At 43.8% G+C, this 27920-nt stretch overlaps 2 protein-coding genes across 2 annotated transcripts; one reads left to right on the top strand and one right to left on the bottom strand.

Annotated features, from left to right (window-relative positions):
- The first annotated feature begins 103 nt into the window (after window positions 1–103).
- LOC118775578 (WD repeat-containing protein 44-like) lies at window positions 104–14131 on the top strand. The gene is made up of 20 exons (XM_036525559.1): window positions 104–594; window positions 1986–2019; window positions 3893–3967; window positions 5206–5770; window positions 6676–6806; window positions 7415–7507; window positions 7697–7833; window positions 8412–8495; window positions 8603–8709; window positions 9173–9324; window positions 10031–10169; window positions 10608–10669; window positions 11240–11356; window positions 11487–11609; window positions 12030–12221; window positions 12329–12430; window positions 12586–12701; window positions 12793–12920; window positions 13336–13470; window positions 13558–14131. The coding sequence occupies exons 1-20, from the start codon at window positions 518–520 to the stop codon at window positions 13644–13646; spliced, it is 2658 nt and encodes an 885-aa protein (XP_036381452.1). The 5' UTR covers window positions 104–517; the 3' UTR covers window positions 13647–14131.
- A 250-nt stretch (window positions 14132–14381) lies between these two features.
- LOC118775331 (U2 snRNP-associated SURP motif-containing protein-like) lies at window positions 14382–26296 on the bottom strand. The gene is made up of 24 exons (XM_036525204.1): window positions 26234–26296; window positions 25507–25614; window positions 25128–25239; window positions 24588–24697; window positions 24197–24261; window positions 24008–24099; window positions 23623–23687; window positions 23257–23422; window positions 22633–22838; window positions 21968–22011; window positions 20555–20659; window positions 20396–20462; window positions 19907–20076; window positions 19458–19620; window positions 19264–19343; window positions 19061–19148; window positions 18308–18436; window positions 17413–17572; window positions 17188–17283; window positions 16671–16734; window positions 16120–16273; window positions 15877–15987; window positions 15379–15614; window positions 14382–15114 (listed from the first exon to the last, which is right to left on the bottom strand). Exons 2-24 carry the CDS (start codon window positions 25582–25584, stop codon window positions 14973–14975), a joined length of 2703 nt encoding a protein of 900 aa, XP_036381097.1. The 5' UTR covers window positions 25585–25614; window positions 26234–26296; the 3' UTR covers window positions 14382–14972.
- Window positions 26297–27920: the final 1624 nt, after the last annotated feature.

Below are 27920 nucleotides of genomic sequence, written 5' to 3'. Positions count from 1 at the left end.
TCACTAATAAAAAAATCTAATTTCACAGGTTTTCTCTTTCACCGTTCAATTCCGAGCTGTCAACTGTAATCTCGCGAGATTTCCAGTCGTGATTTTTGTTACTCGCAGGGGAAGCCAATTGCTCCTCTTCGTCTCTTTCTGTCCGTCTCAATACGATGTAAAACTGAGACAATACAAATGTCTCTGCATCGTTGACGTGACAGCTGATAGTTAGAGACAGTCAAAATGGCAGCGTTTGTGGGTTCTGTCTTGCCTTCGTAAGGTCTCGACTGCAGGTAGTACAGATAGCTAGCTAGTTAGCGAACGTTGGCAAGGATCTCCCAACCTTTTGGTTGATGACTTACTGACGTTAGGCAGTGTCGCTAGCTAGCTTAGCAAGCTGACGTCGTTGGATCTTTTCCCCCTCAGTTTACTGCATTAGCTAACGTTATATCTGTTAAAGTTGCTAACCAGTTGTAGCTGTCCTGTTTTACATATGTAGACAAACAGCCAGCCTGCAAGCTAGCTACATGTCTAAATGGAGTCAGACACGAGCGATTCAGAGGAATTCTATGATACAACTGAAGATGTCAATTTACTTCCTTCTCCAAATACGTAAGTAGAAAGTTCTCTTTTCAATATTTAACTAAATTGGACCGATTTTGTCGTTTGGGAGTTGCTATATAGTTAGACCCACCGTCCTCAGATCGTTAGCTCGCTGTGAAGACATAGGCGATACATCCAATATCATTGCGAATCTAGTGTTTGTTTACTAATACAGCTAGCTAGCCTAACTAGCTAATGTAAATAAGAAAAGGGATTGTGAAGCTAACGTTGCTGTTACAAGCATATTATTTGAAAGGGGTGCTGACCGTTAGCAAGCTATGTTGTTAGCTGTGTAACTACCCTAATTTACCGTAAGCAGGGGGTCTTCACTGGGTTTAGTAGCCAGCTGACAGCTACGGTAATGTTGCTGTCCGTTTATGTTACTGAATGTGTCAACTCATATTTAACAGGAAAACAAGTCAAATGGACAGGCAGTTAGTTCCTACTAAGTCTTGCGAAAGCAAATATTGTCTTGAATTGCCATGAATTCATATTTTTAGTACTACGTGATTTAGCTAACTAGTCAATGGAATGTAACTAGGGAAGTAAATGCACTTTGTGGATATTTTGTAGCCCCATGTCTATGACTGATCGGAGTCCTAAACAATGTAAGCTTTACGTCTTGATAAACAATGAAATTTGAGGTTGGATCGAACTGTTTCACTGAGCGAATCGAATCACTTTGTGGGGAAGTCTTCAAATTACAGTAACCATGGCGAGAAAGTGTCTGCAGATCATCAGTTTTCACAGCATAAAGTGTTATGTTGCATACGGTCAAAGTTCAGAGTAACAGAAAAAGGGGGCTGGTTGTTTCGGACCATTTGTTTGCTTTTCCCGTTGCACTGTGGTTTATTATTATTAGGCATACAACTTTTTGCAACCTTAAGCACTCGTCCTACAAACGGTACCTGAGGAAAACATGTCCTCATAACTGAGCCTTCAGCTTTGCATTGATTTAGGATGATGTGGATGACTGATACTGTGTTGTATTCCCAACTCTTATAACAAGTTTGCTGTTGTTTGTAATTTTCTCACACAAGATTGTTTTCCCAACAGGTTCAGTTCGGGGGGGGGGGGGGGGGGGTCACTGTGAAAATGCCCCTGATCTGATGGAATGGAGTCCAATATGCATAAAACAATGCCTAAAATGAGATTTCAGGCATTGGCTGTTCTAAAATTTGGCTAATATACAGTGATCCTTGTTTGTCATGGTAAAAATGTTGACTTGTTAAATCATTCACTGACAAATTCAGTTACCAAAGACATTTTGAAGGAAGAATAAGAACATTTCATTGCTGGAGAAAATTATTTTATTGTTCCAAAGCTCTTCAGAAGATTTGGTATCAAATGTGCGAAAGGTGAAAAAAGTAAGGCTTTCACCTTTCTCTTTTGTTTTGTAGGTCGCCTGCAAAGGCTGTCCTTTCCACAACAAAGGTAAGAGCCACAGTGTTTTTGATTCCCATGCTCACAATATTGACATTTTAGTTGTGCTTGAAAATGGCTTGAACTGTATAGCATACACACTGTTGAACCCAACCAGGGATTCACATGTTGTGCCTGTTGGCTGTTGGGTTGTGCTTCTCAAGAGAAACATGTAATAGTCAATTTCCTATGGTAGTATTTTCTTTACGATGACCCTGAGCCTTAAGCAAAGATTCTGGAAGTTTTCACAATATTTCAAATGTCAGGAAGTAATTACAAAAGTGATGAAACTATTTTGCTTGGCGTGTTGCCTGAGAATTTAGCTGTAGTGTTCCTCTCTATGGGATAACAATCTTTTCCTGTGTTCCCTTCGAGCTCCAGCCTTGGGATTTCAGGTATTCGTTGAGCAATGTGTACCTGAAAATACAATTCACTATTGTAAATGAGGGGTTTATCATGTTAGAGGCAAAATAGCCTATTTGTCTTGAAGTGAGAGAGTGGAGAGCTAGGGAATTTATATCATCACGGTTCAGATCACAGTAGTAGCATTCCTTATATCTCTTTTTTTGCACTAGAGCAAAAAATGTCAAGATAATGAAAAATATGCTTACAGCTTCTTTAAAAAGAAGTGTTTTATACAAAGGTACAAACTGTGGCATTTCATAACAAGGCTGCTGTGAGGTAGAATATTGATTCCTGTTTTGTTAATGCTGAAAGACCTTAGTAGCTCATAGATGAATTTTGGTGCTAAGGGTTTGACCTAAAGGGCTGTATGCGGGTGTAATTTACGATGCAAAAGCACCTGACCCATAGCTCTAATGCAGCAAAGACTGCTGTTGGCTGGAGTGCATTCACTTTAATTTCCCCTTCTGTGAGAAGCCGTTATGACACTTATCAGCCAGTATAAATTGTAGGGGTGCCCAGGTATGGGGCTTGGGGTTGGAACACTGACCAGTCTTTAGACCTTGTGATGATGGAGATAGTTGTGTTGAGCAGATCGCTGCTGTTTTGTTTACCAAGAGCAGTGCTGAAGGGTATAGAACATGGAAACTGCATGTGGCCAGTCTTTCCAGCTCGACAGGGCTCATCGACCTTACATGTGAGCACAGCAGTGCTCAGTGTTAAAGCTGCATTTAAAGTTGATCTGGTCAGATTTCAAAACACCACAGCAGGTATCTAATGCTATGTATGAACTGATATCTAGCTTAACTGTCAGACCTGGGAAGTGGCTATCCGCATTTACTCAGGTCCATAGCAGCTGGTTCACGTCAAGACAAAACGCTAGAAACATTCACCCTGCTAAACCAGATCCAGAACAGCAGCTCGCACTGATCTTGCCTGGGGCTCCGTTGTCACCGTGTGTAATCACTTCGTGTCATTTGTCATTCCTAAACAGAAGGTACAACTGGCCCTGGGATATCAGTGCAGTAGTGCACGGTGACAGGACTGTTTAACCCCACTGGTGTATCTGAGCTTTCCCTTTACGTCTTGCAGAGACTTAATGCTTGATTGGCAGGTGCTATTTGAATACATGGAGAATATGAGAAGAAAAGGTCCTTTCATCCGAAATGAATAAGTGCAATGAAATATCTATATAGAAGGTATGATTCTAAGGCCTGTGCCGCCATGCCTGTATTTGCATTTATCAAAACAAGAAGCAATGGAAAGTCATTTTGATACAAATCTAACTTGACTTTACAAATTAAATTGTACTCTGACTCAGACAGTGTTTGTGTGGCTGACTAATGTGTGGAAGTCCCTAAACTGAAGCCTCATGTATTGGCTGTCTGCCTCTGTCTGGTATTCTGTTGTATTTAGGCAGATGTTGCCGTTTTTCACTGGTTGCTGGCATTCACAGTATCTCTGTTCTTGTTGGTTTCTGCAGGAGAGTGAGGAGACTCTGACAGAGGCAGGCCCCTCGCTGGCCCTACAGGAGGCCCGCCATGATGACTCTCTCCAGGTGTGCCTCTCTTCTGTCTCCACCCCCTTCAACAGTTTCACAGCTAGGAGCCAATCACATCTGTCTCTGCCTCTTACTCTTCTGTTTCCTGCTTTCTGTGACCAGGCTTCTTCTCCAAATATAATGCTGATATAACATATTTACAAAAATGTTAAACTTTTTCTTAAATGTGCAAAAAAAGAGCTAGCAAGTTTGGTATAAAACAATATGTACGATCCTGGGAGTGCTGAGCTCAGTGGATGCCCATGCCTACATATCTATGATTATTTGTTATTTTAAGTGCTGATGGTGGCCATGGCCAGGGCTTGGTGCTAATGCACCTCCATGTCCCCCCACTCCTTTTGATTATTTGAGGCTAAGCTGTTCTGTTGGTAATCACTTGGATCTCTGCCCATGAGGGATGCAGCCAGGTATTAAGTTGTCTGGGTCAGCTCAGCATGTTGACGTGTTTGTAACACAAAAGAAACACACCATGTATGCTGGCACCTTTCCAGCTGTAACGCTATGGATATGTGCTGTTTTAACCATATATGGCCTTTGAATGGTACATGCTTTGCACAATTTGTTCTGATACTTCTGGTAAAACATCAAGGATGATTCAGCAGGTCAGCATCAACATGTTGCAAGTAGCTTTGTTACGTACATACCAAACATAAGCGTAGGTATGCCCTGAGTATGCCCTAAAGTAGTGGATGAAATGATTGAAAATATGGCTTTGTTTCTTACTGTGACACGAAACTTCACTATTTAACATGTTTATTTATATTTACAAGTTAGTGCACACTGGAAACATTGAAACATGAAAGATTACGTGTTTACGAATGCATTTCTGCCAGCACCTTAATTTCAGCAGCAGAATTTGAGCGGTTAGAGGCAGTTCTACGAATTCTGCTCTTCTGACATTCATTTAAATCGGACAAGTCCAGTCATAGTTTTGACACCACAGACTAGCTACCTAAATAAAAATGTAAAAGTGCACGTCTGTTAAGTAGCTAGTGAACTACCCATGTGTGACTGAAGCCAGTACAGCAGATGATGTGCTGTGGTTGCTAGGTACCAGTAATTTTTTTTAAAAGAGAGGTTAAAGGGGCAGACCCTACAAGGAACTGTCAGTGAGTTTTAATCGAATATTGGCATGGGCTTTGGGGGGCCACATGCATTGTTCTAGGTGGCCACATTTGGTCTGTGGGCTGCATTTTGGTAATGCCTCAGTGCAACGTGCCCTTTCCCTTTGTCAGATCATCGACAGCATCATTGAGGAGAGCCAGAGGGGGAGTGCGGCGGAGGAGTCATCGCTGAAGCAGGACCGTCTGGAGCTTCAGAGCGAGACACCTGAGGTACCTGTGGTCCCGGAGGCACCGGCTGTGGAGGAGGGGGCTGCTGGTGAAAGCCCAAAGGAGCCGGCTGAGGTGTGCGATGAACAGGAGGGCGCGGGGGCCATGCCTATTGCCGGGGCTCCAGAGGCCCCCTGCCCGGCAGCTGCGAGAGCCCCGGACATCACCAGCATCCTCGTCCAGAGTGATCCTGTCCCACCCTGGCCCCAGGCGTCCTCGGAGGAGGGGCCGGAACAGAGAACAGCCGACATTTTGGAGCAGGTCTCTCTCAAGGACTCTCCCACCCCCACGAAGCCTCAGCGACAGTTTACCGCAGAGCCAGACATTGTAGCCAGCACCAAGAAGACCCCGCCCATATGCTCAACCCCGCCTAGAGGCACCCCGCCTCCCCGACCCCCTCCTCCGTCCCGACCTCCACCGCCATCCCGGAAACAGACCCAGGAGGCGATACGCCCAACAGGACTGGAAGGTAAGAGGTGTGGAATTTCTTCTCAGGTGTACTTCTGTTTCCTAATTATTGAGCATCTTATCTATGTAAGCATCTTATCTTACCTCACTGGAATGTGCTGTTGTACAATTCCATGACCTACATGTTTTGACAGATGCTTTCCAGTAACTGTGGTTAAATAATTCCAGAGTGTGCTTCTCAGCTGTCTAAATCTTCCTGTGTCTCTGTGACCAGCCTGTGTTAGCTTTCTGCTCCACCCTGTAATATGGGATACGTAACTGAATAGTGTGTGATTGTCTGCAAATGAACTAATAATGCCGTTTGGTTGGAAATGACCAGTAGGCGATTTGAGGGGGCATGAGGGGGGATGCTATCTCCCTTGTTGGCAAAATGACCAAAATGCATCCCCCTTGTTAACCTGCCACCCCCCCTCTCCATCCCCTAGTTAGTAGCAGAGAGAGTGCTGCGTGTGCATCTGCCATCCCCCCTGTTAAAAATGAACAAATCACCCACTGGATATGACTGTCATGTCTAGACTTGACAGAAGATGGATGATCAATGAGCTGCTTGTATCTTGGTGTCTGATACAAGAGGGTTGATGAATTTGTATATTTTGTACTGATTAAACATTTTATATGATGGCACAGTTACAATGCTCAGCTGGTTGGGTAGACCTTGGATAGTTTTCACTGGTTTTCACTTTGAATGGATGCACTTGGGTAGTTTTCAATGGTTTTCACTTTGATTACTGTATTCAGTACAAAATCAATGAAAGTAAATGCCTGAGCCTGCCCTTAATTGAAAAAAAAATATTGACCTGTGATTCAAGATTAATGCCACTGCTGCCTTTAAGACCATGCAATGTAACTGGATGCTTAAGATATAATGGCAGTGATTCTCCATGTGATCACTCTGTTGGTGTGCAGTGTCCTCAAAGCCAGTGGAGCCTTGTGGCCTGATGTCTCCCACCACAGCGGTAGAAAGCATCACCAAGGAGCTGCAGCTTTCTCTGGACTTGGTCAGTGCCACCAGTGGGGGCAAACTGGTGACCACCCAGGTCAGTGAGCTACCATATTGCAATGTAGTATTTGCAGATGCCTTATCCACTGCAGCATACATATCTTAATGGTCTACATGTTATCAATTTAACCAGACATGAACTAAGGCAGTGAATTAATTATCAATATTAAAGGACCGATATAATAATATAAGATTTATTTTTTAAAAATAATCAGTAAACCAATTGTAAGTGGGTATTAATAAACTAAAACTAAAACTGGTTTTAAATGTATGTTCTTTTTGATAATTTATTGCTGATATGTTCATATTTGTTTTGAATCAGTGTTGTTTTAACCATTGGAATGTAATGTTATATAATTCATGACCCATGCATTATGTGCTTATTATATGTTTATTATTCAAATATTCAATAAATGAGTAGGTTTTAATATATTTAGTGTTTGCTGTATAATAGTAAAATCTGGCTTGTGAAATAATGTTATTTTTTTCTTGTTCCAAGAAATAAGTTTTGATCCAAGGATCAAACTGAGCAGGCTTACTCATGTTGTCTTATTATTAATCTTGTCTCATACTATTATCACTCTGCCACAGAGTGAGGTCAGCTTTGGTTCATGACAGGTTGAAGTTGTATGTGTTTGGTTGCAGGAGAATGATAGACAAGGCCTCACTCCTACTAACAGCGAGACGGCCGGACCCCAGCGACCACGCTCCAACTCTGGCCGTGAGCTGACGGATGAGGTAGGACAGCACGCCCTCGGGTTGACTTCATATTTCCCTGTCTGCCGGCACTCCGGTACCTTCTCCTCTCAGCTTCGGCCCTTACCGGTTCTGCCTCACCCCTCTGTCACTCACAGAAAGGGATCGTGGTTAGTGTAGTTCAGCTGGCCCACCGCGGTGCTTTGTCTTTGTGTGCACGGCCAAAAACAGGAGATCCTGGCGAGTGTGATGATTAAGAACCTGGACACTGGGGAGGAAATCCCGCTGAGCCTGGCGGAGGAGAAGCTGCCCACTGGAATCAATCCGCTCACACTCCACATCATGAGACGGACGAAAGAGTACATCACGTAAGCAGGACAGAGCCAGATGCACCATGTGTTGCAGACGTCAGCTATCATTCTGTCACTCATTCTGCTCGCTGCTACTATATATAGGCCTAACATTTTTTGTTTGATCTATTTTAAATAAATGCAATGCTTCATACCTTTTAAATACTAACAGGATATATGATGTGTTGTCAGATAAAACATACAAGTTTTATTACAAGAGTCTTCAAAAGCCAGATGGAACAGGGCTCTGCCGGTTGATGTCAGTGAACCATTGCTTTTTAATATCTATTGGAGCAGATCAAACTGTTAAAAAGAAATAGAATCCACATTTTCAGATTGATTTAAGATTTGGAACAGTTTGTACAAAAAAGGGGAAAAAACGTTAAATTGGATCAATGGAAGGCCTGTTTTAATGAAATGCTGCCATGGACTGAAACATGCCCTCCATTTGGGTTAATAGCGCCGAGCTCCATCTCCTAACCACTCTTGTTCTCAGTGCTGATGTTTTCATTACCCTGAATATTTGATTGCGCTTTAAACGTTTCTGTTCAGAACAGAAATCCTCCCGAGGGCTTATCTGTCTCTTTCTCTCCCAGGAACGATGAAGCACAGTCAGACGATGAAGACAAGTCCCAGGCCCATTTAGCTGAGACAGATGGAGGAAAGCTCAAACAGAGAACGTAAGATTATAAATAGGACTCTCTGTTCTGCAAAAGTTTCCTTCAGTTTCCTTCCCTTGGCTCTTCCACTAGCTGTTTATGATAATTGCATCCTCTTCTATTCTCAGCACGCAGCTGAAGAAGTTTTTGGGCAAATCTGTTAAGAGGGCCAAACACCTGGCAGAGGAGTACGGTGAGAAGGCGGTCAACAAGGTGAAGAGTGTCCGTGATGAAGGTATGAACCTGCTTTATTTTTTTCACTAATTTGCAAAGAAAGATTGAAGCCAAAAAAATGAAATGTTGCATTGATAACACACCAGCATTAAATCAATAAAGCAGCAGAAAGCAGAAATACTGAGACACCCTAAAAAGAAAATAATTAGTTTAAAAAATAGCTTTTATTTTGCATTTTCCACAGTTTTCTTTGCTGGCTGTTTTCTTAAAAAAGGTTTGGGAAATGTGAAATAGAATCTATACTGGTAATCTAATTTTTGGCTCTTTGGAGTGCATCCTATCTCCCATTGCCTGCTGTGTAGTGACTTGGGATTTGGCACCCATGATAATTCCCAGTGCAGTTTGTTGGTGTTTGGCTGTGTTGATAGGGTACAGCTGATTAGACACCACATAAGTAAGAATCCCAGCGGTTTGCATGTGGCAGGGGGAGCCTCACTTTGCTCTTGGGTCTTGGTGCGTCTCAGTGTTTCACACGGATCAGGACGACCCCTCCTCCAGCGATGATGAGGGCATGCCCTACACCAGACCCCTCAAATTCAAATCGGCCCACAGCTTCAAGGGACCTTTTGACTTCGACCAGATCAAGATTGTCCAGGACCTGAGCGGGGAGCACATGGTAAGGGAGGGCTTGTGACCAAAGGGCTCCTCCGTACTGGTGTGTTCCTCCCATTCACGAAATCTCTGGTGGGACCTGAGTCAGCTTATTGCTTGTGAATGGAATGGGCAGATCATGCATCGCTGTGCAAAGCAATCAAAGGAATCAAATTCAGGAAAAAGAAACAGCTTTTGGTGAATGGTGTGAAGCAACTTGACGTTTTTATGACTTTGCAACAATTTAATTGTTAATTCTGCTTCACAGAAAGTTCTTCGCTAAATATATTTATAGGCACCCCAGGGGTGTTCTTTGAAAAGTACAAAAACATCAAAACATCAGCAGTTTACCTTGCAGTCATTTAACATGCACATTTAATGTACTTGAAACTGTGATTTTTTAAAAGCTCATTTGAATATGAATAATAGAAATAGTAGTTGAATATTATATGAAAGTATGGTATTACTATCTAGGAAAAACATGGAGAATTGTTACGTTTTGACAGAGGGTTAGAGGAAGGAAAAACTGGCAAAGGCTGGCTGGTTTATTCTGTGATATTCTATGTTAAATCAATTCTAGAATTTAGATTCTTTTTGGTCCAGATGCCAAAGATGCCACGTTAGCAGCTTTTATTAAAGGCTCATTGATCTTTCTCCAACATTGCCACAGCAGAGTGGTTGGTTGTATGTCAGAGTCCTGTGTGCTGAATCCTGGCTTGTTGTGCCTGTAGGGCGCAGTGTGGACAATGAAATTCTCACACTGCGGAAGACTGCTGGCCAGTGCAGGACAAGACAACGTGGTGCGGATCTGGGTCTTGAAGAACGCCTTCGACTTCTTTAACAACATGCGGATGAGGTACAACACAGAAGGTAGCCAGTCCACTTAGTAAAATCTCTTTTTACTTTATTTTGTGCATGCAACAACTTTGAAATTCTGGAGAAGGGCATGCCAGAAATTACGCTGTAGCAATGTTGTGACAATGGATTTTGGTTAAGTAACATAACCTAATGTATAAAGACATTACAGATGTTACATGTTTAAATGTCATGTTAAGATTTTATTTAAACCAGTGTTCACACAAAGTTGTGGTTTTAGATGCACTGTGCTTTGAGAAGGTTTTTAAGAAGGAGGTTTTGAATAATTGACTTGAACAGGATGTGAATAATTCACATAGAAGATGCTAAAATAAGGTTAGCAGCACATTAGCTGGGTGCTGGTTTCCAGCACCCAAGTGGAAATATACGTAAGTGTCACTCTCTGAGATGTGCAAGCATCATCTCACATTGGTTTCCCTGCCCCTGTCCTAGGTCGAGTTTCTCCCTCCCCTTCTCAGGAAAGCTTGTGCTCTTCAAAGTCAGACACGGAGTGGGTAAGCAGCTGAATGGTAGATGAATGCAGATGAATGGTACAGAGAACGGGGTGGGTAAACTGTGATAAAATGCCTTATTTCAGGGCTTTCACATCTGATTAGAGCACGGCAGAAAAAAAACACTGCTTCTCTATATGCCATGGGTAACAGGCGTAGGACTTCCTGTGTGAATTACAGTTTAAAGATGTTCTTTAAAACCATGAGAGAGAAGGCATACCAGCAGCTTGTCGGGCTACAGCTAAAGATGATGCACTTTCATATTTGACCAACAGAAATCTCAAATTCCACCCTACAAAAATGGTCACAGTGAGCACAGTAGGTAACAATTAAGTCAATTTCTTCAATTCTAAAAAAGATTATTAGTCTATAAATGTAATTGGTAAATAATAACCCCTGAAAGCTACTGGGAGTAACAGTGCTGAATTCCATTAGAACTGATTATTCTGTTCTGGGCTACTTGGGAGAAACCATTTCACACCCAATTTGTGCTGCTTAGTCTGGGTTTAAAAAGGTTTTCAATCAGTCCAATCATGCAGCACCTCAGTGACAGGGCGATGTCATTTCCTCTAGATTAACAACACCCCAGAAGACCCTGACACGGAGGACAGGAACGTGCCGTTCCGACAGGTCCCCTTCTGCAAGTACAAAGGTCACACAGCTGACCTGCTGGACCTGTCCTGGTCAAAGGTGAGAGGTCACACACCCCGGCCTCAGAGCACGTTTGACTCGGATCTGCCATCCTCCTGAGTCTGGATTGATCTCAGGACCCTTTGTAAACTGCCAGTCCAATTCCAGCATTCTTCCCCCCTCTCCTCAGAACTACTTTCTTCTGTCATCATCGATGGACAAGACAGTCAGGCTGTGGCATATATCCAGGAGGGAGTGTCTGTGCTGCTTCCAGCACATAGACTTTGTCACGGCCATTGCTTTCCATCCCAGGGTAAGTGTTTGTGTCCCTGCAGTAGACCTTAGCAATGACTTCTTACATTGCATTAGATTCATTTAGCAGATGCTCCTATCCAGAGTGACTGCCACCACAAAAGAACAGTGTGCACCCATTCAAGCTGAATGACCAACAGTGTCAGACCAGGCTAACTACACTCCCAGACCATTTAGTGTGAGCATAACACTATTCAAGCCCTACCACAAGTTAACTTGTGCAACCTGACTAAACAGCCTAGAAACTAAGGGAAGCCAAGTACCCACACTACCATACATCATAGTCACTAGACCACAGAATCCAAAAAACACTGCGATACCAAACATTGAATAAACAGCAAGTAATACAAGTAGTTTCCCATCTCAGGACAAAGCCAGCATTGTAGTGTGGTGTGCCCTGACGTCCCCCACTCTCTCTCAGGACGACAGGTATTTCCTCAGTGGCTCTCTGGACGGAAAGCTGCGGCTCTGGAACATTCCGGACAAGAAGGTGGCGCTGTGGAATGAGGTGGACGGCCAGACACGGCTTATCACCGCCGCCAACTTCTGCCAGAACGGGAAGTACGCCGTCATCGGCACTTACGACGGGCGCTGCATCTTCTACGATACCGAGGTACTGTACCGCTCCCACAGAAAACCACTGCCGTCTTCTCCATTCGCTACATTGCGGTTGCAGAAAAAAACATGGAGAGTCGTTCACTGCTCCATTTGATCTTTCAGCACCTTAAATACCACACCCAGATCCATGTGCGATCCACCAGAGGCAGGAACCGAGTTGGCCGCAAGATCACCGGGATTGAGCCTCTTCCTGGAGAGAACAAGGTTTTTTGTGGGCTAGAATCTTTCTGATTAGCTTTTGAGCACAAGTACATGAAAACACCTTCTGTACGAGTCCTGTCTAACATTTTGTCTGTATATGTTTCCATGCCATATCATGTGTTTTATCTCTTATTCCAATCTCCTGACTGTCTTTCTAGATTTTGGTGACCTCAAATGATTCTAGGATCCGCTTATATGACTTAAGGGATCTTTCCTTGTCTATGAAGTACAAAGGCTATGTCAACAGCAGCAGCCAAATCAAGGCTAGTTTCAGGTAAGGGTTCCCCTCTAAGTGTTCACTCTTGTTAGCTAGTTGTGTTTTATAAAGGCAAAAGGCTCATTAAGACACTATTTTCATTTTGCAGTCATGATTATTCCTTCATTGTGAGTGGCTCGGAGGACAAGTTTGTTTACATCTGGAGTACCTACCACGACTTGAGCAAATTTACCTCTGTCCGACGGGACCGCAATGACTTCTGGGAAGGGATTAAAGGTAATTAGATGCAGCTGTTCATTCTGTGCATGATTCTACAGTAAACCACAGCCTGAAACCATTGGTTTCTGTGGAAAACCTTTCCATTAGGGATCACAGCACAATAAGACATTACCTCCAGCTTGGCTTTAGTGGAACTTTAAAGCTTGACATTAAAAGGAACTTCCAGGTTTAAGTCATAATGTGTTATTAGTCTCAAAAGCGATTCTAGCTGTAGTCCCACAGTGAGAGAAGGAAGTTATTTATTTGAATAGCTCAGAGAGGTCAAGAGACTAATAGCTCCAGCATGACTCAGTCCTGAGCTCCCTGGAGCTGGCAGGGGTGGCCCCAGACAAAAAGCTCAGTTAGTTGTCATATGCTGGTGTGTGTGATGGGGGGTATCAGTCATCTGTCTGCCCTGTCACCTGTTCCCTAGCCCACAACGCAGTTGTCACGTCGGCCATCTTTGCCCCCAACCCCAGCGCGATCGTCCCACCGGAGGCTGACGTGGAGAAGCTGGACGCAGAGTGCAAGAGCACAGGCTCCACGGACTCGGAAACCATCCCCTCAGGTACAGCCGTCACACGGAAACAGTAAGGGTAGCGGTGGGCGGCTAACGCTAACCGGTGTTTGACCTGTCGCCTCCCCCCCCGTTTAGGTGCCCTGAAGACGGATCACACAGAGGTTCTCATCTCAGCAGACTTCACTGGTGCCATCAAGGTCTTCATCAATGTGAAAAAGTACTGAGTTCGAACACCTAACCACCACTGCCCCCCTGACCCGCCCCACCATCCACCCCAGCACTCAAGACATCCTACATTCCACACTGCAAATCCTGTGCACAGTCCCTTCCCTGGATGACTAAAACTCTGTAACTCAGCTGCTCAAGAGATCCCTGAAGTGAAGGGAAAGGATACGGTTTCCTACTCTTCCAGAGAACAGGGACTCTACAGTAGTGGATTATGGGAAAATGAACAAGGAATCCGTGTGTAGTGAAAATAGAATTGTGACTTGTCTGTCTGTCCTTATGTTTTTGTTTTGGTTGGAGGACCAAGAGAAGATATACTGTATGTGCTCAATGCAATTTCACGGGAAGCAGAAGACCTGAAAACTCTATGGAAGAGTATTCATTTCCTGAGACAGAAAAAAGTTTAAAACACTGATGCCTACAGGTACTGTCAGGTCAGGGGAGGGGCGTTTTTTTTATTGCTGACGCACACACTCACAATTTCCCTGCACTTTTTGTCCTGAAATTATTTGCTGTCTTGTTCAGTTTTAATTCATGGCATTATTTATGTTGTGATTAGTAAGTGATTGATATCATTTGTATCTCATAATTATATCTCACAATAAAGTTTTGTCATTTATTTAAGGATTTAAATTGTTGCGCTCAGTGCTTGTTATTGGTGGTCAAATGATTTGGTGCAAAAAGATGATGTGGAAAAACATTTTATTTCAACTTCTGTTCCTTTATAGAACATAAGACATGGATACTGGTTAAAGTGTTCCTTCCATCAAAAATATATGAGGGCACAGAGTTGTGTAAACTAGATCAGTTGTGGATTATCACTTCTACCCTCTGATAAGGGAATTTTATATTATTTTCATTTTTTGACCCCGCCGTGACATCACTGGACAGTTAAAGAATTTGCTGTCGCATACTTCTGCATTACTCAGGAGTCATTATGTTTCGGTAGTACAAGGAAACTCTGCCAAGAGTCATTTATTGCGACGTTTCAGTGACATTCTTGCAATATATTTTGATTTGAACAGGGATTTACAAAACGAACAAAACAAATAAACCAAAATAAAAGCAAAATGAAATCGTACAAATAATATTCAAACTTTCTTTTTACAAAAATGTACCAAACCTTGGCTCGAGCAGTCCTTGCCAGTGTGCTGTGAGGTGAACAGAAGAGACTGTGTGGGCGATGGGTCTGGAGTGCCACTCCAGGGGCATTGTGGGATACGAGCGAGGGGGTGCCCCAGGCACTGGAAGCGTTGGCAGAGTCTTTATACACACGTTGGATGTTTGAGAGAGACGAAGGCGTTTTTTGAGGGGGGGGAACGGGGTCAGTGTTTACTCTTCTTCATTTTTTTGTGGGAGCGATGAGGAGACCGGGAGCTTGACCTCTTCGACTTCCTGCCGGGGGACGGCGACCGCAGCCGCTTCGACTTCTTCGGGGACTTCGACTTCGCCCTTTTCAAATCAACACTGAGAGGTGAAGACAGGAGAACATGTCAGGTTAACAACATACAATAAGAGATGAATATGAGGTGGCATTGTGGTATAGTGGTATAGTGTGGTATAGTGGTAACCGAAAGGTAAAACGGTAACCTATATAAGTCGCTTTGGATAAGAGCATCTGCTAAATGCCAATCATGTAACATAATGTAATGACACTAAACTCTCCCACTCCTCCCTATAGTGGGAATGATGCAGCATTCTGAGAGAGGAAGGGTACAGGGCAGGACTTACCTGGAAGGGGAGGTGGAGCTGCCTCCTCTGTACCGTTCTCGGCCCCTCTCCTCCTCAGCGTCTTTGCTCCGGCCCCTGTTCCTGTCTCGATCCTGACTTGCCTCCTTATTACCCCTCCTACTCCTCTCCTTGTCCTTTTTACTCTTGTCTTCTGCTTTGTCTCTCTTCTCCTCTTTCTTCACTCTCTCTTTTGACTTCTGGGTAGTCTTCCTGTCCTGGTCATCCTTATCAAACTCCTGAAAGGGGGAAAAAAAAAAATGGATACCATTAAATACTAACAGGGTCAGGAATTACCCCATTTCAAAACTGAAAATATTTTGTGACCCCCAAACTGTGCAGATGAGATCAGTATTTGACGAGCAGAAAACTTAATTATTAATGTTGAGCTTAAAATATGTCTAAATTATTTCAATCAACGATTTCCACCAGCTTTGTTCACAGGGGGTAGGATGAGAGTGAAAATGCTGGTAACCACGGTAACTGGCCACACCCACCCACCTTCTGTAACAGCTTGTTCCTGTAGTGCTCCACCTGCTGCTGCACACTCATTCCCAACTTCCTGGGCCTCTTCCCTGACTCCAGCTCATCTTGAAATTTCATCACTTTCACCTGTCAGAGGAAAGAATAACGGGGGTTTGGAACGAGTCTGGGAATGCTGACGAATAGCGGACAGAGCCCCGGGGGGGGGGGGGGGGGGGGGGGGGGTGTGTGAGGGAGGTGGGGGGGGTCGGGCGGGCTTGCCTCCAGCTCCCGCAGCTTCGTCCTTTTGTCCTCGGACAGCTCGAATTTGCTCAGGGAGCTTCTGAATTCGGCAGCGTCGTACTTGGACGGGCTGGAGGAGTCCTCTCCGCTGCTGTCATCCCCTGTATCCCCATCCTCCTCCTTAGCGTCCGCACTACAGAAGGGCCAGGGGAACCGACAACAGAACAGGATTTCCACGAATTTCCACACAAGAGCTCATTCTCGCATCAAACATCAAATTCGTGATGCAGGAAAAAATACGACCAAGGAGTCTTGAGCCAACTGTCCTTGGTTGCTCAAATTCCAAAGAATGTTCTTTTAATTAGTTGTGCTGCATAGATTAACAGAATTTTACTGAAAAATTTACAAAGGATCGGCTAGTGGTCATGATGAACAAAAATACAGTGAAGCACATGCCACTGGGACCAGGAGACCTGGTAGCCCAAAACTTTTTCTATTCAGAAGAAAACTTCTCTTTGGAAACTGGAGCGCTGTATTTTAGTAACTGATATTCAAAGAAAAAACACCAAAAAACAGAAATAGGATCCTACCCAACGTTCATCTCATCGTCTGAATCCTGTTCTTCCAGCAGGTCCCATTTTGATTCAGTGTTAGCTGATGGAGGAAAGTCCACAAAGAAAGGTAAGAGGATCAGACAAGAGTCCACCTACATTAATCAGAGATGTCCACCATTAGCTCTGACTCCGACTGAGATGATTTAATACAAGCTGATATCAACTGCATCTGTTGCTGGCAACTGAATGACGTTTTTGGCTGTGAAATGACTTGGAGATCCAGCGAATTATGTTTACTGCGGAGACAAAACACTCTGCCTTACGATGACACTGTTTGGATCCACAGCTATTAGCCACGTTATTGATGTTCTGCTTTACGGGAAATGCCTCATACTAATTTTGTGCTAAAGCCAGAAGCTCACTTTATTGTACAACAGAAAGCAACGTTGTAATGTGGAGGCATGTGTAATTAGCAATTTTTTTCCCCAGGAGATGGGGAAAACTGAGTGACTGAATGTTTCGGTCTTTACGGAATGACAAGGATTCATCGTACCTTTGGGCAGGACCTCTGCATCGTCAACCCTCTCCCATTTGGACAGGGCGACTCGGGATTGGGGGAGGCTTTTCTCTTTATCTGAGCTTTCGTCCACTGAGAAACACACACGAACACAACCAGAAAGTCAAAAACCCTTGGTGCTTCAATGATGTCAAAAGCAGATTTTGAAGAAACCCAACAGTCTGAATGTAGATCTGCCAGCGTTACATGAAGGCCACCTACGAGGCATTCCGTCGATGTCGTCCTGCAGGGTGCCCAGGGGAACCCCGTCGATGTCGTCCACGGGCACCCCGTCCAGGCTGGTGGGGTCCCAAGGCATGCTGGGCATGGGCGAACCGTCCAGGTCCTCCAGGGGAGCCCCGTCCAGGTCCGGGGAGGTTACCTCCAGCACACAGGAACACAGGACTAAGTGCTTAACCGACACAGGATACTGAATCTGTGCTGGAAGTTACGCAGGCTGAAGACCCATCTCTTCAGACTGCATCTCTGTTCCACTTCAATCCCCACCTCCCACACCCACTACTTGTACTACTGCTGTTTATTTTACATGTAGTATTGCAATGCGTTTTGGATTCAGTGATCTAGTGACTGTGATGTACAGTAGTGTGTACACTTGGGTTCCCTTAGTTTCTGGGCTGTCTAGTCAGGTTAGCACAAGTTAACTTGTATTAAGGCTTGAATGGTGCTAAGCTCACACTGACTGGCTTGGGAATGTTGTTAGCCTGTCAAACATGATTGCTTATTCAACTTCAATGTTCTTTTGTGTTGGAAGTCACTTTGGATATGAGCATCTACTAAATGAATGTTATGTAAAATAAATGAATGTAATGTAAAACAATACTCTCTCTCCTTGCAGCACCTCCCCATGGAACCCCTGCTTATACCAGTCAACGTAAGCATTCAGACTCTTCCCCTTACAGATGGCAGCACACATAAAGTACTGGTAATCAGTTACTGGACTGACTTTTACATTCAACATCACGTTTATGGGATATGCTTTCATTATGTACTCAGTCCCCAATTAGATGAGCAGTCTAATTACCTTCTCCTAACACAGTGAAAGAGAAGGTCTAACTGTGATGCCTATGGCTGTAACATGACAGGAAGCTGAATTCACCTCTGCTCTCTCCTCCGCTTCCTCCCCGGCCTTGATGAGGCCCAAGAAGATATTCTGCAGCTGGATCAGGTAGGACTCCGGGTAGATGGCCCAGTCCTCCCAGGCTCTGAAGCAGACCATCACCTTTTGCTAGTGAGATAAGATGAGACCAGACCAGTCAAGCCCCTGTGAGGCCACATTGTTTCCCCTTTTCCACCAAGGCAGTTTGAGGGCCGGTTTGGAGCCGGTGCCTAATCTCAAACCAGTTCTTCGCATTTCGACAGCCAAAAAACGGCTCTCGGCCAGGAAAACTCATTCGAGAGCGGCACCAACACCTTGCTGGTCTAGAACCAAGAACCACTTACATCAGGGGCTAGGGGCGGGATTATCGTGACCAACATGACAAACTAAAACTTTGTGACTGCCATTTTTAAAAAAAACAGAGCTAGTGTAGCGTCTAGTCTGTTTTATTTAGTAAGTTGTAAATAGACAATGTAGTCCGCAATTGTTGTTATTGTGCTTGGCAGTAGTGGGAAAGCAGAGACATATACAGACATATAACAGTGACTTAATGACATGGCTCTATGGTGGCCCTCTAGCCCGTGGAAAAGCAAAACGGTTCTTAAAAGGTTCGCAAGTTGAACCAACTCCGAACCGGCACTTGCACCAGCCCGGAACTAGCACCTAGTTCGCGTTGGTGGAAAGGGGGCATGTGAGGCAGCAGTAGAGGGTGCAATGATTTCTCATGACATGTAAAACAAGAGCACGGTATACCTTAAACTGTTCAGCTTGAAGCCTTGCCTGAATGTTTCGATATGCCTCACCGATGTCTCCAAATATCTGGGGCAGTTTTGATTCAAAGCTAAACACAAGAAACATTTCTGTGAAGAGAAATATTTATATACAGTATGACTACTTCAAAAGCAAGTTCTTTGAAAAGACAAAAAAAAAAAAACTATTCAAGAAAGAACTCTTACTATTTTCGATAGTAGGAGGCATTGGCAACTTTGGCACACGAGTTGTACAAGATATCGGACACTAGGTACAATCTTGCAATCTGTGGGGATGAAATAAGCAATAAGACAACCAGTGCTGAGGGCTAAATCTTGGACAACACAAATGCACATTATTGATCATTATTGTTCAGCCCTGATGTTCACCAAGTCTGGACCTTTTTCTGAAGAGGCGTCTGCAGGAGGGACAGGGACTCCACGATGCACCCCACCACCTCCTCGGCCGCCTCCGCCCTCTCCAGACAGAACACCATGGCGTCACCGATGTCCTCCCTCCGCGGAGTGAGGGCTCTCAGAATGTTCTCCAACTTGTCTCTGTGCCTGGAAAAAACACACACACACGTACGCAATCAGGCACGCAAATGCATGCACACACAGACAGGCAAATTCTTCAACTGAGCAGAACTGAGCTGTGTGCCAATTGGCAGAGGGAGAAAATGTCATCCCGGATTCCCCAGATTATACTGTCTTCCTCCCACACACCATTTTAAAGAATAACTGCAACTTGCACATGTTTACAAACAGTGGTCCAGGACTGATTTTGCTCTGGGACTGCTCAGCACAGGTGTGCTTTGATTTTAGAGTACTGTAAAGAATGGGCTCTTACTCTGCCTTCAGCTGGCCTTTCTTAAGCTCTTCCTCCTGGGAGGGAGACGAGGGCTCTTCGCTGCCGTCCTCGTCTCCGTGTAAATAGGGTTTCAACAGAGGGGGGCGCCAGAGGGAGCCCCCACGGAACATCCGAAAATCGGCTGTCCTCCACTCATTGGGGGATTCACCCTAAGAGGCAGAGGGACAGTGTGCTGAGGTTATTCCCCTACAGCCTACAGCTGGGGTTATCCCTCTCTGGCTAATGCCAGAGACGTGGTAGTATACTTAGCTTCCCTTGTCTAGTCAGGTCGCAGAAGTTAACTTGTGGTAGGGCTTGAACAGTGTTAAACTCATGCTCACTGGTCTGCAAGTGTTGTTAGCCTGGTCTGACACTGTTGCTCATTCAAACTGAACAGATACTCCTCAGTTCTTTTGTGCCCTGAATAAGAGCATCTGCTAAATGAATGTAATGTAATGTAACACAGAAAGGAGAGAAAGGACAGCCTACCTGGAGAATGGAGAACAACTTCCAGCGGTAGTACACATGCTCATGGCTTTTGTTGTCAAACAGGAACCTGCAATCGCACAGAAAACCGTTCAGCGAAAAGCCACGTCCAAAAAAAAAAAAAAAAACCCAGAAGGGATGACTCGATGGACTGCTCCTCACCTGAAGTCAGGGTTGTTCTTTTCTTTGTTCATAATTATGGCTTCAAACATGGGTCCCTCACGCACCACAAACTCTATCATCCTGTGGATGAGGCCTAAAAGGTTTCTGCGGAAGACAGGGAGAGGTGAATGAGGCGCACTCGAGGGGCGACACCTTTCCCCCAGCAATCCAGTCAAGTGACCATGACAATGCTCTCACTTCACACTGACCCTACACTCCCTCTCCTTTCTGTGGGTGATTTGCACACAGGAGGAGAACCTGCCTAGCACATGACCGTGTCACAGCGTGACCCGTGTAACATTGCGGCAATGCCGTCGTATTGCTGCAATGTCACGCCAGTGTTCGGGAGTGTTAGCTGGGGACACTGTCTGGGCCTGAGCTGGGAGTTGGGGGGAGACACAGCCTGTCCTTGTTATACTTCATAGCAAAGCAGAGACCACGAGCGGCAAGGATGGTGGACATGCAGTGTTTCCTACTATTCAGAGCCATGTCACAAACAGAGCAGACACTTATGCCTTTTCCACCACAGAGACTTCGCAAATATCAAGTTTCGGCTACAAGAGGTGAACTGCCAAGGGACAGCATTGCTTACTACTATTAGCTACTACCAGCTTTTGGGCTAAACTGAGTTTGTGAGCCCTCTAGAGGAACTGATATCGAAACTCTGATGGAGGAGCCGAGTCTGACAGTACACCAGCTTTGACAGTACACAGGTTAGGTGTGTGTGAGTACAGAACTTCGCCAGCTCTATCACGCACTGTAGCAATCAGTATGTGCAACTACCTGCCAGCTATGACTACATCTATATCTTCTGCCCATCAAAGTGATCGTTTGCACTTATCCCACTCAACTGCTTTACATTATCTGTTTTGTTGCTAGATATTGGCAGATACAGTCAGAATCAAACTCTAGACTCTAAGCAAGATGTCACAATAGTTGTGGTTCTGGTCGAACTGGGGCCAAGGACTCCCCCAATGGGAAAGTACAACCCCACTGATCCATAAGTGCAGAAGTCCCCAATTCTCTGAGCAACGGCATTTCAGAAAATTAATTCTCACAGTGAATTACTCACTACGCCGTTATAAGAGGACACACACACACACACACACACACACGCACACATATATCACAACTTTGTACATAACGGACTGACTGAAAGAAAGAAAAAAAGAACAACAGGGAAAAGGGATTTATCCATCACGATACGCTTAGCAGCCATGGCTGCTGTCTGGTTCAGTCAGCGCCCGACTGATTTTTTTTTGCAAGGCGTTGCTCGTAGGACTGGGGCACTTCCTGCGTGTAACACACAGATAAACCCTGAATACAGGGGCCTCCGTCCTCTAGAACTCTGTGCTGTGAGAACGGCTGGTCAGTCGTAGTAGCAGTAGTAGTAAGAATGGATAGAGAGTGTACCTTTCTGTTGGGATAACCACTTTGACTACGGCTTCGGACAGAGTCTGTTCGTGAAGTCAAATCAAATAGTGAAGATATAAAGAAAGTGAGTATTTAGAGATGAAACACCGCAGGATAAATAGCATTGAAATTAATGATCATAGTAGCCTACTAATAGTGATACATACTGACTAAAGCAAAAGGGCACTACATTCAGGGATCACAGCTCAGCTGCGTTCATAACATTATAAACCAGGCATACAAGATAAATTATCATTACATAATGATCAAAATTACTAAAACCCCTCTTCAACTACCATAAATATTACATACACCCACTAAATGCTACAGTGTAGATTAAGATTAAGGACATTCACAAAGGGCTGATAAATTTCTCACAGAATAACTGGAACTTAAAACTCCGCTTCAATAAATAAATCCACAACATGTACACTTTGTCTTCTACTGTAGCTATTTACGGAAGTGCAGTTCTAAGTTTCAGTTACGGCTCTCGCCGACATCCTCCCATTACTTCCTTTGAAAATGCATCACCCCTTTATGAATCTGCTCCCAAAAAGCTTACCATCAGCTCCACTAACCTCCAGAGTTGAATTCAAATGAAACACAAAACCATCAAAAGTGAACCATGCACAGACGGTGGCGACTTTAGAATGGGAGAACGTTACCTTTTCGAATTCCTCCTTCGACCTGCCCCAGGGCTTAGTGAAGTCGTTCCGGAACCGCTCTCGGGGTTGAGCGTTGAAGGGCAGGCCGGATGGGGGTGGGGGCGTGGACATTTTTAGAACCCCTATGGGGGTGTACAGGGGCTGGGGAGGGATGCGGACCGCCTTTCCCCACCCCAGCTTCATTTCGAAACCCATAACTGTTTTACCTGTGGCAGCAACGACAGTTCTGAGCAAAAGGCATCCGCACAGGGCATCACTGAAGAGTCAGCGCACTGAACCAGGATTTACAATTTTAAAGCTGGATTCACTATGCTGACTAACACTTACATTTACGTTCATTCATTTGGCAGACACTTTTATCCAAAGAGACTTACAAGTGAGGCAGAGTATAACACAAGCAAAAAAACCATAAGGAGTCAACAATATGAAAAGCGCTGCACAACCAGGTTTCAGTGGTTGGCTGGACAAGGTAAAAGCTAGCTGGTAGAGATAACGAGATAACGAGATTAAGACATTTCAAGAGTTGCGCTATCCTAAGGGATTAGTGCAGGATCATGACAGTTGAAGTAGAGGGTTGCATAAACTGGTAAGTCCTCGTTCCACACAGCAGTGACCCAAACTCACCATCAAGCGCTGCCAGCGCCCTCTCTGCATCTTTGCGTGTCATGAAGGCCACAAAGCCACGGTTTGTGACCCTGGTGCGCTCCTCGTCCGTGCGAGGCCACATGATCTTCACGCTGGCCAGAGGCCCGTACTTTCCGAACTCTTTGCAAAGCATTTCCTCATTCATCTGGGGGGCAGAGCGATAGCACCAAGTCACTACAGTTAACGCTAGCAAGTCGTCCCCTTTCCAGACTAGCAAGACAGAGATAGATGACCTGTAAGGCTTCTGCCTTAGCTAATCACCCATTCTCAGCCTTGCTCAGAGATGTGCTTATATGTTTTTGAATGCCACTGCAACCAAACAGTCACAGCACATTCCCCACTAACCTTTGGGTTAATGCATCCAATGTACAGATTGGTCGTGGTTGGCACAGCAGGGTCATCATCAAATACTGGGGTGAGATTAAAGGACAAGCCATTGTATAACAAAGCAATTTCAAGGCACAAGTTAAATTAAGAGAACATTATTGTGAAATGAGCATTGCTTCATGCCATATAACCACATATATGCCATATAACATGATGATTCTCACTCTCATGGGTTATCTGAGTTTTGAAAATGTCTAGGTAACAAAGTAATGGGTCAATCGGAGCGAGGATATATGGTAAAAATAACAAATGAAAGAAATGCAATGAACACAACCGTTCCACATATTTGAAACAATGTCACTTAGTCGATACTCATTATCTGAGACAGAATGAAAATTTGTACTTGATCGTCGAGACAGCGGTATGTCCAAGTCTCCATAGCCTCCAGGTTCAGCTTTCTTCCTTTTATACCTCTCCTCCCTCTCCTCTTGTATCCTAAATAGGACACAAATGCACAGTCATCCTTGCAAAAACTTCATACCACCAGACAAAATAAATATTGACATAACACTACAAAAGATGAAGTTCATACTGCTTTAGCTCCTCTTTGAAGAGTTCAAGATTACTCTTTTTCTTTTCCTCAGTCTTCTTTTTAATCTGTGAATCAAAATACAGTTCATTACAATGTGAAAGAACTGGATATGACATAACAGCAGAACCTCTGTGTGTGTACATCATTCTGGTAACTACCACAAGGGATGCATCGCAATTATATTTATTATTACTATAATTTTTCATGTGATGTTATCCAGAGTGACTTAGAACGCAATGCAACTACATGATTTCAGTATTGAATAGAACTTACAGTTATTACACAAGTGTAATTATGCCGCAGAGAACAGAATACAGTCAAGACAAATTTAACAATGGAAAATGCACATTATAAGTGTGTGTTACTACTTGTCCTGTACTTGCTCACGCACAGGCTTCCTGACTTCAGAGGACTGTGTCGATAAAACATTCTGAGACAGTGGTGCAAACTTCGTGGCCGGTCGGTAAATCTTGCTCTTCTTCACCTCTGCTGCTTCCTCTTCTGTAGTGAAGAAACACAAATTTCAGTGTGTGTGTGTGTGTCTGTGTGTGTGTGTGTGTGTGTGTGTGTGTGGGGGGGGGGGGGGGGGGGGGGGGCTGGACTCATTTAGGAAGTGCATATATCTTTTAATGAGAAATTGATAAGCACCTGGCTCTCACCAGGCGAGGGAATGATTGAATTCATTTGGTGAGGGCAAACAACGGATATATTAGGTAATGGAAATACAGAAGCGTGCTACAGTGCAAGGGAGGCACTTACCCGACCGTACTCGATTTATGCCAAATTCACAGATCATCAGATAAAATTAAGTCTACTGCTGTCGACTGGAAACCTCAGCTGATTTTTACTGAAAGGCACCTGTGAAGTCTCAGTATTTCAGACCTCCGGGACTAGGAATGGATGCCACTGTTTTAGACCTGGGCCGCCTTACCTTTAGTTGCGTTCACGATCCCCCCGCGTACAAAGGTCTTCACTCCGCTTTTCTCATTACTGTCAAAAGATGCTAAAAACTCTTCAAAAACCTCTGCTGCCTTTTCTTCTTCCTATGAAAGTCCCATAAATGACCAAAGGAGAAAGTGACATGAATGTGCTTCATCAGTTATTTATCAGAGAGTCCTACACAACGTTATTGACTGCAACATCCTTAAGTTAAGACAAAATTACCATGCTGAAAGGGAAACTTATGTGCTACATTTTTTTTTCAAATGACTTAGTTTACATTACAGATGCGGCGATTCACTAAAAGAGTAACACCCTTCAGAGTGCTGCTCGCTGGTTACAGTTTCATTCATATTACATGAAGAAAATACCTTTTTCTTCAGCTCCTCCTGTTCTTTTTTAGTCAACGTCCGTTTGACAGCAACATGTTTCCCTTTTTTGTCTGCCATATTCCCACTGCGCAAGCGTCGACTGTGTGGCTAGAAAAAGAGGTTAACATTAACAAAAATAAAACACTGGCATTACTTAAATGAAAGATTTCAAATATGTTCCCGTTGTATCAACTGATTGCCTATCTACAGTGAATTAATATGTGTTAGCTTACGATAGTTAGTAACTGTGGTTATTCTGCCGGCTGAGTGGTTAAAACTAAGACGCGAAGACCAACCACATATCGCTTATTGTCCTGTCAACGTTACCTATCCATATTGAATCTGATTGTCATTTGACATGCCAGCTATCTAGCACTAGCTATTTACTACTCGGAAGCTTAACTGGTAGTGTGCTAGCTAAATAAAACGAGACTCGGATTTCACGCAGACATTTGCAACGCGCTGTTAATTAGCTATTGCGAAGTAGCAAATCCGATACATGCATGCCAATGTTTTTATTATTTATTTCTGTCAACCTAACAAGCAAGATAGGCAATCAGACTTACATTAGCTAGATTTCTTAACGGTATTTTGCTTGCTTGTTATCTTTAGCTATATTGTGATGGTAGCAAGTTAATGTATTTGAGTTGACAGCTCACCACGAACGAAAATCAGGAATATAAAACAGCAGTAACGACTCTTATAGCAAAGGAGATTGTGAACTTACATTTTTGTAACGATTTGATGTTAGAAATCGTATTGAACCTTCGTTATTCACCCGCCATATTGAATTGATTGAAAATCAGCTAAGTAGAGACAGTTAATGAGGGAGACGTACCACGTAGTATTGCTTCCTGGTTTTGCTGAAGAGTCCCGCTACATGGTTGATTTTGGAAGGAAACACGAGTTCCGGTATATACTTATACGTGTCCTCCTGAATATTCATTCCTCCTTACTTCCTTCAAAAAAGTAGGAACTTACAACCTAGATCTGAGATCCTCTAACGTTACATAGAATTCTCCTTGGGCACAGCATTAGGCCTATATCTTAAGTTATCATGTTTGGACTAACAACTAATTGGATGTTTTTCTTGCAGATATAAATAGTTGATAGTTATACACTACCTCGTACGTCTACAGACAGCGCTTCGCCTTGATTATCGTCGCACAGACGGATTCGGAACAAATGCCTCGGTGTAACGGTGTTTCCAGCGATGGTACGCACAGTTTAAAGGACGGAATTTACAGTATACAGAGCGTAGAGTGTCGTATCTTGGCTTCTTCGAATATCTTTGGTCCTGGTCACAATGTGACGTCGTTGTGGTTTACAACCAATGAATGATGGATGGACTTAACTTTCAATGCACCAAGTGTCCAGTGGAAAGTGTCAGCGCTGGGACGACTGCTCCAGTTATCTCAGCAGTTGATCTAGTATTTGGATGGGTTGCTCTGATTTTGTGTCAGCTGTCACCCATCAGATAATACACATATGAATGGATACTGTCCCAGAGGCTTTGTTTTAGGGAGGAGATTATTTAACTGCTCAGGATTAACTGATTTATGCCATAACTGTAAACAGGTGTTAGCCAAAACACACCTCTGTAAAATATAGACATCTGTTTCCAAGACGCTAAGCTCATATTTACTTAACTATAGTTTGCAGGAAGTGCAGACAAATCCTTTTGATGTCAACCCCTACATCACTCAGGCAAGGCAATCTATTGTGTAGTATTTTATTTCCCAGAGATTCTGTACAGTGAACATCCTTGTTTTTACACAAATCATAACTTGTAGTTTTTGTATTGCTAATCAGGGTAATCAGCAACTATTATGAAATATATGACCTAAAAAGTTTTCCTTTGACATAGGTCACCACACAACATATTAAAATAACCAGTAGATGTCAGTTTGCACCCTCAAGCATACTCAAAGGAGTCCTGGAACATACTCTCTCAACACACCAATCAAAGTGAGAGAGTGATTTATCTGACGACAATGATATTGGAGATGCCCCAAAAGGAAATGAAGCCAATGAAGTGGGACCAGAAGAGAAATCTGAACTTTCCCAAAACTTCCCTTCTGTAACCTTGCTTTTCTTTGTTCAGCAGATTACCATATAAGGGTTATCAGATAGATTCCTCTAAAGTTCACAGTTCTGTCCTGAGTATTCTGCTCCCAGCCACATATTTTGTGCAAGAAAGTTCTTTGACATCCTGTTATTGTTTATATCTCAGCTAAGCAAGGAAAAGGGCTTTGTGTTTCTTAAAAGTCCTACAACTACACTAACACATCAAGTAAATCTCAGGATAAATATTTGAATATGTAAACAGACATTTTTCCTAGTCAAAGGAGAGTGTATATTTTTTTCTGTTTCCTGTATCCTCAGAGCTGTCACAATTTAAAAAGCTTAACTAT

This window comes from Megalops cyprinoides, chromosome 3 (assembly GCF_013368585.1).
Source record: "Megalops cyprinoides isolate fMegCyp1 chromosome 3, fMegCyp1.pri, whole genome shotgun sequence".
NCBI classification, from domain to species: Eukaryota; Metazoa; Chordata; class Actinopteri; order Elopiformes; family Megalopidae; genus Megalops; species Megalops cyprinoides.
Note: the sequence above shows the minus strand (reverse complement) of the source record. Positions and strands in the feature narration are given on the sequence as shown.

Excerpts from the sequence above, each read along its gene's own strand:
- LOC118775331 (XM_036525204.1), bottom strand. The coding sequence starts at position 25,584 with ATGGCAGACAAAAAAGGGAAACATGTTGCTGTCAAACGGACGTTGACT. Across the intron at positions 18,437-19,060 it reads TTCAAGCTGAACAGTTTAAG|CAAAAGGTGATGGTCTGCTT; the intron begins GTATACCGTGCT and ends TTATCTCACTAG. Across the intron at positions 15,115-15,378 it reads AGCTCCACCTCCCCTTCCAG|TGTTGATTTGAAAAGGGCGA; the intron begins GTAAGTCCTGCC and ends TTCACCTCTCAG.
- LOC118775578 (XM_036525559.1), top strand. The coding sequence starts at position 518 with ATGGAGTCAGACACGAGCGATTCAGAGGAATTCTATGATACAACTGAA. Across the intron at positions 595-1,985 it reads TTACTTCCTTCTCCAAATAC|GTCGCCTGCAAAGGCTGTCC; the intron begins GTAAGTAGAAAG and ends TTTGTTTTGTAG. Across the intron at positions 10,170-10,607 it reads GATGAGGTACAACACAGAAG|GTCGAGTTTCTCCCTCCCCT; the intron begins GTAGCCAGTCCA and ends CCCCTGTCCTAG.